At 47.2% G+C, this 12,143-nt stretch overlaps 1 protein-coding gene across 2 annotated transcripts in view; it reads right to left on the minus strand.

The window, feature by feature from the left end:
• The window catches only part of Mps1 (Monopolar spindle 1), a 146,599-nt gene that overhangs the window by 69,000 nt on the left and 65,456 nt on the right, over window positions 1–12,143 (minus strand). For both annotated transcript variants that reach the window (XM_065437331.2, XM_065437341.2), the window contains exons 10-11: window positions 9,612–9,888; window positions 7,789–7,863 (exon numbers count right to left, since the gene is read on the minus strand). In XM_065437331.2, coding sequence (XP_065293403.1) covers window positions 7,789–7,863; window positions 9,612–9,888 — 352 coding nt within the window. The remainder of the gene's footprint in view (window positions 1–7,788; window positions 7,864–9,611; window positions 9,889–12,143) is intronic.

Below are 12,143 nucleotides of genomic sequence, written 5' to 3' on the forward strand. Positions count from 1 at the left end.
GCTGCACAACATGGGTATTACAGCCACCACAGGGTGCCATGACAAGACTATCCGACAACCACATGCACTAATTGGTCTAAATGACATTGCTCCAGGCACCTGAGAGAGTGCTACATATGCCTGAATCAGACGTAGTGTTGAAAAGAAAAGAAAACAACAATTTTGAGCAGGACCTGGCCTCCGAGGCATCCTCCCCCATGTAGTTTTGAGCCCACTAGTGGAGATCTAGTCAATTACAGTCTAATACAGTCAACGACCGACTTTCCCTTTGCACCTTTACGGAACATCCACGCACCCCCCATAGAGTCAATTTATAAGAGTGTCTGAAATTTTGGACACAAAAACTCTTCCCCATTCTATTTTTCGGATTTTTTTCCGTGACTGCAGGTTTAAAACTGCATTAATAGAAGCCACCACTGCGACCGTTTTGATAATCTTACCTCGAATTGGCGCTCTCGCATGCAGATCCACTGGCAGCCAAAGCCACCACTGCGGCAACACTAGGTCTAGCTGCTTCGACATTTGGTACGAAGCTTCTTTCTGTTCGGTGCTGTGTTATTCATTGAAAGGATTCGCTGCTGTCAGCAATGGCTTCGATGGCTTCAAATCGTGGAAAGCACGTGGTAAAGCATATGAACGGTGGGAAGAAGCAATTGCTACAGGACACAGTATATATTCTTTAATTATACACACCTGAACCTTCCTGTCACAGTACAAGTACCTATATGCCTAACAAGTGTACTGGCAGGCCTTCAGAGCTATTTCGGACATGCCTGTGATAATATGAGCCCTTGGGGGCAGTAAAAGGCATGCACTCATTTTTCTCTGACTGCCTGATTTTACAGACATTTTCACAGTCCCTAAGGAGTCCAAAAAACCTGATGTTGACTGTAATTTAAGGATTTGAGAAATTTGTGCGGCAAAAGTTTTTAGAGAATGTCTTTTAATGGTGAGGCCATTCTACGATTAGTTAGGAAAGTGTTTCAGAGCCCCTTTAATATTCCTCAATAGCATGCCCAAAACAGCTAGTGGATTAATAATGAAAGCCACCATTAAGTAACAAAGTTTCCATAATTGCACAAGTACCTCCCTGTAAGGGAAAAAGTATGTATGCAATTTTAGAACACTCGCTGCAGATAGAGGCACAAAGGCACGCTGCTGAAACTTTGCACAAAGTCAGTCAAATCTCAGTACATTCCAATGAATGTACTTGAAGAAAAGCCTCACACAATTAGAAGCTGTAACAAAGAAGAAGTGCTCGTTAGCCCGGTGCATCTCCAGCGTATGAAATGTAACGAAGTGCAGGTCAGTCAGGCGCATCACCAGCGCTTTACGCATGGGGCCAGTTCGGACTGCTTGCAGGGTTTTGACTACCACACCGAGTTCGATCGCTCTCTCCTTGTGTACCCTGTCAATAAACACCTTGACATTTGGTGGAGAGTGCTGGGTACGACTCCATCAATGCTGGAGCTTCGAAGCCGAACCCTTCAACCATCTCGGCCCATGCCGGACGATCCTGCCCAGCCTTTTCGAACCATGCCTGATGATCCAGCTCAACAAGCTGCAGTCACGGCACCAACTGTCATCTGTCGTGGCATGCAGCGTCAGCGGGATCCTGCTATTTTTGCGGGTACCGGTGATCAGGACGTCGAGGACTGGCTTGCCTCAAACTACAGAGTCAGCGTGCACAACCACTGGGATGATATGGCAAAGCTCGACAATGTAATTTTCTACTTGATTAACGTTGTACATTTGTGGTATCGTAACCACGAATCTGAAATACCGACATGGTCGGCGTTCAACAGCAACTTCACGGAGGGCTTTGGTCATCCTGCTGTCCACAAACTTCAGGCCGAACAACGCCTGCGCGTACGTGCCCAGCAACCGGGTGAGAATTTCAACAGCTACACTGAACACGTTGTTAATCTGTGCAACAGATTCGACACAACGATGCCAGAAGCCGACAAGATCAGGCATACCCTCAAGGGAATTGAGGATCATGCCTTTCAAATGTTGGTCGCCTGAAAACAGACCACAGTCTCTGTCGTCATTGCGCTGTGTCAGAGTTACAATGAACTTCGAAGGCAGCGAGTAGTCACACGACATCCGTCCTCAGAATTCGCTGCTGTCTCAGGTCTGACGCTGGATGTTGACGAGTCGGCTCTAATGCACCAGATAAAGGAATTCGTACGAGAAGTTGCTCGGAAGCTTTCCCTGGTGCCCTTTACGAACGCACAACCAAACTCTCCATTGACACAGGGGTTACAGAGCATCATCAAGGAGCAAGTCGCCAAGTGCCTGCTAGCTGTTACTCAACCTGCCTACCGTTGCGGCGCCCTTGACGTACGCTGACGTCGCTGCAAGGCTGCTCTTCGCTTCACGTCCACCTCTCCAAGCTGTTGTGCGACCGCACCCGCTTCCCTTCTTACCGCATGCACCACAGCTACCACGTCAGCCAAATCCTCGGCGCACAGCGGACAACCGCCCAATTTATTAACATTGTGGTATTCCGGGACACGTTGCCCGCTTTTGTCGACGCCGTATGCTGCATATTTATGATCACCGCCGACGCATGAGCACTTATGCCCCTCGACAACTACAATCTTCAGTGCCGCCGGATGAAACCCCTGTTCTCAACTATGCTCGTCAATCCCCATCCCCACGCCGCCGCTCCATCTTACCGATGAGACACTGGCCAAGCCTTCTACCTCAGGGAAACTAAGTGTCGCAGTTCCCGAGGTGAGAACTGCGTCCCCTTCGATTTGCCAGACCTCGAATTAACCCCTGCAATGTCATTGAGTTATATGTCGAAGGGATTAGAACATTCGCACTGGTCGATATGGGCGCAGCAATTTCGGTGTTACGCGCAGGACTTTGCCGACGAATAGGAAAAATAAAAACGTCACTTTCCGGAGTGTATTTAAGCACTGCGAGCGCACTGCCTGTCGAACCATTGGGAGCCTGCACTGCACGTGTTATAATCGAGGAGTCACTTCATGTCACTGAATTCGTTGTGCTGCTGTCCTGCTCCCACGGTGTTATCCTAGGCTGGGATTTTCTTTTGTCAAACGATGCCATTATGACTGTGCCCGCGCCGAGGTGGGGTTGTCTTTTCTTGCCGATGCAGCCATTGACAAAGATCCTGTGACGTCTACAAAAATGCTCGTGGCCGAAGTTACTGATATCCCTCCTCAGTCAGCCGCCGTCGTCTCCGTATTTGCGCATAAGCACATGACGCAACCGTGCTATTCACGCCATGTGACTTCTTCGTCCGTCGCCATTCTCTTCCATTGCCCTTTGCTGTCATCGCCCTCAGTGTTGGCCGTGGTGTCATATGTGTGTGCAATGTGTCTTTTCTGCCGATTACTTTGCATCATGGAGAGTGCCTCGGTTACATGCAAACTGTGGATTCTTCAATGCTCCTCGATGCTCCCGACGGCGCACATTTGATGTCCCTCACTGCCCTCGACAGTGCCAATCGACTGCCGTTGGAGTGCTTCCATCTGTCAATGACCGGAGATCTGACAAGTACACAATGCGCGCAACTTATCAGCTTGCTACGCAAATTTACCGCCTCCTTTGACTGCCATCAACATTATCTCGGCCGCACCACCACAGTATCGCACAGCATCGACATCGGTTCGCATGCCCCACTCCGGCAGCGCCCTCACCGTGTCTCAGCTTCTGAACGCCATGTCATTGACGAACAAGTGGGCTATATGCTTTGGCGTGGCGTGATCCAGTCGTCCCATAGCCCGTGGACATCGCCAATCGTCCTCATAAAAAAGAAAGATGGTTCTATTCGCTTTTGCGTAGATTACAGATGCCTTAACAAAATTATGCGCAAAGACATATATCCCCTACCGTGCATAGACGATGCTCTTGACTGTTTGCAAGGTGCAGAGTTCTTTTCCTCCTTGGATTTACAGTCTGGATATTGGCAAGTCCCCATGACAGAGGCTGACCACTCGAAAACCACGTTCGTCACACCGGATGGATTATACGAATTTAATGTCATGCCATTCGGCCTATGTAATGTGCCCGCTACTTTCGAACGTATGATGGATAGCATCTTGTGCGGTCTCAAGTGGCACACCTGTTTGTGCTACCTAGATGATGTCGTCTTCTCACCTGATTTCCCGACTCATCTCCAACGACTAAGAGAGGTATTAAGCTGCCTTACTAAGGTTGGCCTGCAGCTTAACATCAAAAAATGCTTTTTTGCTGCCCGTAAGCTTACCATCTTAGGCTACGTCGTATCCAAAGAAGGTGTGCTTCCAGATCCTGCAAAACTCCGTGCAGTTGTGGAGTTCCCCAAACCCACCAACCTGAAGACACTACGCAGTTTCACTGGCCTCTGCTCCTATTTTCGCCGCTTTGTGAAGAACTCCGCTATGATCATTGCCCCTTTAAATCAACTGCTGGCTGGAGACAACGCCCTATCTGCCTGGTCGAAAGCATGCGATGACGCGTTCACGACCCTTTGCCATCTGCTCACCTCTCCTCCTATTTTGCGACATTCCGACTTTGCTGCCCCAACTGAGGTCCATACAGTGGAGTCGGCCTTGGGGCGGTTCTTGCCCAACGCAAACGTGGTCTTGAGGAATACGTCGTTGCTTATGCTAGCCGCACACTGACAAAGTCAGAGCTAAACTACTCTGTTACAGAAAATGAGTGTTTAGCCATACTCTGGGCCCTTACGAAATTTCGACCTTACTTATACGACCGCCAATTTTATGTAGTAACGGACCACCATGCGCTGTTCTGGCTCTCCTCATTGAAAGACCCCTCTGGCCGCCTCGCATGCTGGTTGCTCCGTTTGCAAGAGTACGACATCAGGGTCATGTACCACTATGGACGCTGTTAAGAACGGCCTGCAGAGGTGCTAGTTTTGCCAACCAGGTGCGTGAGCGGCGTCAACTTATCTGGAAAGCCACTGCATTCTCTAGCCCCACTGCGTCACTAAGTCTACTATGGCCGGAGAACAATGCATCGCGTCCTCGACCCTTCGTCGTGGGATTGCTGAGATGTGTTTGACGAACCAGGCTTTGTGCCTGAACATGACACTGCCGACCGGGTTTGCCATGAGCAAGGGAGGTCCCGAGGGAACGTCTTTGGAGGCCCCTTCCCACGCACCGTTCCTGACGTAAGCCCAGAGTTCTGCGAAGACCGTCGGACCTCGGTGGGCAACGTGAAACCGGAGCGGAAGTCTGTGTGTGTAAGCCCTCCCGCAAAACGGCGGCTCGACTGCGTTGAGTGGTCGGACGTTTCCCTCACCTGGGGATCGGGGGAGGACCGAGTGTTTATAAACTGCTGTTGTGCGGCTGCTCAGTGTACTTTCTCTCGCAGTCATGCTTGCAACGTCCTAATGTAGATACTGTAATTAAATCCATATTCCTCGTTCTTGATGAGAAGCAGTCCTTCCCTTCAACAACGTTCTCATCGTGGATAAGTTGGACGACGGCATGGGCCAGCTACCATCTAATTCATGCCCGACTCCAATCTTGACAACTGATTACGAGCGATGGGATTGACCCCCCAATCCTCACAACACAAGCATACTGATGCCGACCTTCTCTCCTGCTCGCCCATTTCACCTGACACGCACAGACTTTGCCCACTCAACTTTGTCCTGTCAGCACTTGCCACCGATGACATGCGCTTCGAGCAGAGCAAAGACCCATGGATTTCTTCGCTTTTGGACTTTCTTTCTGATCCTGCCATTGTTACAGCATCTAGGACGCTACGGCGGCAGGCGCATCACCAACTCCTCTACCGTCGCATCTCCCCGAGGGTCGGCAATGGCTCCTCGTAATACCGCGTCATCTTTGGGCTGATTTATGCGCATTGTTTCACTCGAATCTCCAATGTGTACAAGGTGGCGTGTTAAAGACCTACACCCGCCTTAGGCTCCGGTATTACTGGCCCGGCATGTACAAGTTCGTTAGTAAGCACGTCCGCTGCTGCCTCGACTACCAGCGCCGAAAGTTGGTCCCTACTCCCACTGCCGCACCTTTGCAGCTGCTTCCTTGTCCGTCCCTTCTTTTTGATCGCGTCGGAATCGACCTTTACGGTCCACTTCCTTGTACCAGGGCTGGCAACCGCTGGATTATCGTTGCAGTGGATCATCTCGCATGCTATGCAGAAACCGCTGCACTCCCATCTGCCACTGCCCAAAACGTTGGATCATTCATACTGCGGCATTTTGTTCTTCGTCACGGAGCCCCTCGGGAACTTTTTAGTGATCGAGGCCATGCTTTTCTATCTGAAGTCGTGATGTCGCTTCTGAAGGAGTGTTACGTCATCCACAGGACCACTAGCGCATACCACCTGCAAACGAATGGGTTGAAGGAGAGTTTCAACCGTATTCTTGGCGACATGCTCGCCATGTACGCTGCATCCGACCATTCCAACTGGGACGCTGTGCTTCCGTTCGTCATGTTCGCCTATAATACTGCCACTCAAGCCACCACTGGTTTTTCTCCATTTTTTCTTACTGTACGGCCGCGAACCTTCCTGCACCATCGATACCATTCTACCCTACCAGCCTGATTCATCAGAATGTGTTCCTGTCTCTCAAGCTGCGCAGCATGCTGAAGAATGCAGACAACTCACCTGCTGTCTCGCCACCGCAGATCAGACACACTAGAAGCTTCGTTGTGGTGGCTCTCACCCCCCCAAGCTTCCCTTCCGATTCATTGGTTTGGCTGTGGGTTCCACGTTTAGCTCCCGGCCTTTCTTCTAAGCTGCTCCCACAATATCATGGACTTTACCGTGTTATTGCACAAACTTCCCCCGTGAACTATGTCGTCGAGCCTGTCTCACCATCTTCTGATCAGCGCCGTCGTGGTTGTGGAACTGTTCACGTAGATCGGCTCAAGCCCTTCTACGATCCCTCTATGCTACCTTATGCTTAGATCGCCAGGTTGGCACCTATTTCTTCGGGGGGACAAATGTAATGAAGAAGAAGCGCCGGTTAGCCCAGCACATCTCCAGTGTATGAAATCTAACGAGGAAGTGCAGGGACGTCACCACCAGGCGCATCACCAGCGCTTTACGCACGGGGCTGGTTCGGACTGCTCGCAGGGTTTTGACTACGCAGCGAGTTCTATCTCTCTCTCCTTCCATACCCTGTCAATAAACACCTTGACAAAGCAATTAACTTAAATCACGACAAGGCACACACTGTTATGGCTCTAAGAGAGCATAAAAACCACCATGGATGTTATGTTTGCATGGCATTTTGCATTGCCATACAAAGTGTACAGAATTTCATGTGCTCATGACTTATGAGGCCCTGCATTTGGCCATTGCCCACACTGTTGCCACCACACTGCACACTGCCTACACGTTAAGCTTTACGTGCTGATGTCTGTCATTGTGGTTGCCAAATGCTGCCATGCAGTGCTCAGTCAGCTTGTAAAGAAGCTCAGAAATTTTCAGGCATCAAAATAAATTCTGGGCTTTTACGAGCCAAAACCTTCATATGATTATGAGGCACATGGCAGTGGAGGAATCCGGATTAATTGAGCCGACCAAGGGTTCTTTAATGTGCACCTAATGAATGGTAAATGGACTGCGGCGACTGGGATTTGATCCCGCACCCTCAGGCTTCCTTTGACAGGCAATGCCGTAGCCACTATGCCACCACCATAACAGGTAAACCTTAAGGCATAAAAAATGAAATTGTCCAGAAAATCTGCAACTTATATGCCAAAAAATACAGTACAAACATCCCTGCTATGCATTTGGAGATAAATGCCAGAATATTTTGGTAAACATGCCTACCTTGCTTGATCCGCCTTGGCCAATGGCGCTCAGCATGTGATATTTTTTGCAGTTTACTTCAATGTAGAAATGTTCCTGCAAGAAAAAAACCAAAGCTGCAATCCTAAGACAAGTGAATACTAGTGCAATCGACTTTTATTAATTCGACCTTGACAGGACTGACAAAACTGATTGAATTAACTGGTGGGTTAAATTAAACGAGATGATGAAACGTCAAAACAGGCTGCCAATTTATATGGTGGTATTTTCCTCGATTCTAACACGACCCTGAATCAAATGCTCACTTTTTATGTGTCCAAAGCAGATAACTAATGTAGAAATGACATTAAAGCTTCTAAACGAAGCAATAAGCCAGCAGACACTAACTCCTAAATGAAAATGAAAAGAAAATGATGGGACATGCATCAAGTCTTAAGTGCACCCAATTTTTTAGCAAAAATGAACAAGGGTTCTAATATGTGTTGCAAAATGGTGGCCAGTTTCCTAAACTCAGCTTTGCCGCAAAACATCCGTGGTATGCAGTAAAGCACCCGAACGATGCCAAGGCAGTTTTGGTATCGTGTCCTATTGGCGCTACATGGGCAATGTTTGGCCCAATTTTCTTGAAAAGAAAAAGAGCTTGTAGAATTGGGTAATTGCCATAATCAGACATTATGCGCTATTGTTCTCGCTTGAAAATCTTCCTAGGGCAGGTTGAAACTAGGAGTTTTTGGTGAAAGATGACGCGTGTTCAACACATTTGCTGACCACTAAGCTCCTCTGAACCAGATGCTGCCCCTAAAGGGGCCTGGCACAGGGGTGTTGACTGGTCAAGTTTCAATGATGCAGCGAAGGCCAATTTTAGGATAGAGATAATGAAGGTTGGGCACATAGAACTGGATGGCCGCTGACCCAGGCCTTCGGCTGGGATCGAATTAACCGAAAAATCGAATTAACTGGAGTCAAATTAACGGCAGTCTACTGTAATCTGTAGGTGAATATAATGATCTATGCAGTATAGCTTCCAATCCAGACATTCCAGATTTGGTGCACTGACATTACTTAGCAATATGTCAACAGACACTAACTCCTAAAAGAAAGAGCAATTGAGAAAATTTACAATTTTGAATTACCAGGACATTTTTATTCTATTGTAGCTTTCTTGATAAAACTACTGTGAATTACTGCAAGCAGTCCCTCCTCCGCTTTCACAAAAGAAAATGAAGGGAAGTGCATCAAGCACTACCCAAATTCCACAATGCAGGCCCTTTCCATATATGCACATTGTGTTCTTGCCTATCACTTCACATATTTTCCTATGGTGACACCCAGGACTCTGGACTTTATACTTCAATGATTAAAAATTAAATTATGGGGATTTACGTGCCAAAACCCCCGAGCTGATAATGAGGCATGCTGTAGTGGGGGACTCCGGAAACTTGGACCCCCTGGGGTTCTTTAACGTGCACCTAAATCTAAGTACACAGATGTTTTCACATTTAGCCCCAATCTAAATGCGGCCACCGTGGCCGGGATTTGATCCCGCGACCCCGTGCTTAGCAGCCCAACACCATAGCCACTAAGCAACCAAGTCGGTTACTTCAATGATATATGCATACATCAATGCAGTGGAAGTCAAGGGTTACTTGACTTGCACTAAACTGCCCACCCTACATGTGTCTCCCATTCTCATTTGCACAATTACGAAGTTGCACAATCCAAATAAATGCGTTAAGTTAAATTTTACCTGAAATACAAAGACCCAATTCACAGCTTCCAGGTCATTGCAACATGCAATCACATGCAACAGATGTAATCAAACATGTACATCAAATGATACGCACCACGGGGGGCTGCACATCAAGCAGCACACTCAGAAGGCTCCTCTTTTTCGAGTGCAAAGGCACTTCTAATGCCTGCTGATCATCAGGCTGATTGTTGCGCAGGACACCATTGTTTTCCTCAAGGACTGCATGGTAGCATTTCCCATCTGAGACCGCATCTTTGACAGGCAGCCCTCTACCATAGTTGTTACCAGGCTGATTCTTTGAAGGTGTAAGTTTGCATGGACGCAAGGCGTCAGCCTTTGCAATTTGCAGCACTTTAGGAGATAAGCATCCTCTGGGAACAGAAAGAAGTGCAAGCCTGCCATTCAGGTACAATTTATAAAATTTGGAAATTGTATAAGGAAAGGATGAGGCAATTCCACTAGAATCAAGGGTTAAAATGTGCTAAGAACTAGGGCGGAGTGCTTGGTTCATTTGTTCAGGAGACACTAAATGAGAACAATAGGGTCAAGCAAGGTTAGGCAATCAAACTTATAGCAAGTATACTCTCTTATCAGAAGCAGAGGCTTCGCATGCCCAAAGAAGCTACAAACGAGTAAGGAGAGCACTCTCAAATCACCGAGGCAACTTTCAGAATTTAACATTGAATGAATGTTTGGTGTTTAATGGCGCAAGGGCCATGTATGGCCAAAGAGTGCCATGCCGTTGGTAAATGGGTTCGCAGAGTAATTGTGAGTTCTATGAAGTTGGTGTGACGTGGCTCTAAAGGGGCCTTAAAAATAGTCGCTCTAAATTGCGTAAAATCTGTATAATAAGATTATGGCCGTGACATGTGACATGTACTATGAACATCAGGATGCATTTGAAAAGAATGATACAATGTATAAAATATATCTGATTCTAAAATTTGCTAGAGCACTACTGCCTCCTTAGAGCCCTTGAAACCAGGTCTTGGAGGCATGAGCTATGCAAAACAGTTATCGCAGCAGCATTCTCTGGAACGAGGATGCTCTACAAATTTAATGGACTTGTAACATGCAAGGTATCATCATTTAACATTACCATAAAAATCAGGGATCTCCAGTTAATGAAGTATACAGGTGATGTACCAAACACTTCTCTGTAAAATTCCTTCTAGATATTCTGATGAAATTGTGAGAACAGGAAAAGCGAAAGCTGAACCCCTATCCCATAATTCATGATTAGAATAGGGAACATAGGAATAACATAAGGATTAGAGGGACTGTCCACTGACTTTTTAAAGAATCCCCACTTGTGTGGTGTAATTGACACCATATCATTGAAACTGTCCACATTCACAATGGTTATTTCAAACATGTGAAAATTTTTAGATTTTTACATGTGCAAGCTCACTTGATTATAAATTATAAGTGTATGCATGCCAGCATCAGAATACTAATAACATTAATGTGGCACATAATAGATACTTTTGGCAGTAGCAAATGGGCCTGAGTGACAAAAGGCATAGAATGTTTTCACTAATGTCCAAAGTGCGTGTAACTTTATATGAAGGTTCAAAGTGAAGGTGGAGTTGCATGTATTGCCAGGGTCGCCACCAGGAAGGGGTACATTGGGCATGTGCCCCAAAAAAACTGCTGCAGAAGAGCGAGGACCTTGTGACCTTCAAATCGCAACAGCAGTGGCAGCACCCATATACAGTCTATGCTCGTTACAATGGACCTGCACACAACAGACTTTCAGACATAACGCACAATATTTCAGCCTTAGTTTGTTCTACCTATTTTATTAATGCAATGAAGTTCGCTTTTAATGGACTATCGGCTACAGTGGGCGCATTAGCGGCTATTTTGTTCAAAATTGGGCGCACAAAATGTACTTTTGCTATGTCGACACGGGCTGACAACTGGCTTGCGAGGATCAGTAGACAATCGTGGCTCAATATTGAGTTATAGTTCCGTGAGCCAGTGGGCCAGCAGGCTCAGAAGACTAGCGTAGACTCCACTGTGCATGCTGTACCGTGCATGTGCACTGGCATCTACGCTGACCCGCTGGTCCGCTGGCTCGCTGAGCTATAACTCTCTAATATCGTGTGCGCGAGGAAGGAAGGAAGGCGGCGCAGAAACTTGCTGTCTTCTATAGAAGAGAGAGGGGTTTTACTCCGGCGGCTGGCGTATTTTGAAAGTGATCTGCGATGTAGACAAAGTGTGTGCCTATGCAAGCGGCATATCCTGATAGTATTTTGCAATGTGAACAAAGTGTGCGCCCGCGCTGGCTTCATCTTCACAAAGTGCACCCAGTGCCGGTAGCTTCGTATGCGCTGTGCTTTCAATGTTTAGTTCTCGCTGAAGCGAGAAATAGCACGAAGGTCAATTCGCTCACTGCTGCTGCCGTGTTTATCTTGCTTAATTTGCTATCGTAATCAATGCTTTGCCTTCTGGGTGAAACTACAACATTTTTTGTTTTTTACTTTGGATGTTCGTCACTCACTTTTTGCAATACAGTTGTCATACATCGCGACGGAAGTTTCTGAAGTGAGGCGTTTTGGATAGCACGGACTTCGGATAAAACTGACTTTTTTTTTTGCTGGATTATCAGGGTCTTGTAGTA

Source organism: Dermacentor albipictus, chromosome 1 (genome assembly GCF_038994185.2).
Source record: "Dermacentor albipictus isolate Rhodes 1998 colony chromosome 1, USDA_Dalb.pri_finalv2, whole genome shotgun sequence".
NCBI lineage: Eukaryota > Metazoa > Arthropoda > Arachnida > Ixodida > Ixodidae > Dermacentor > Dermacentor albipictus.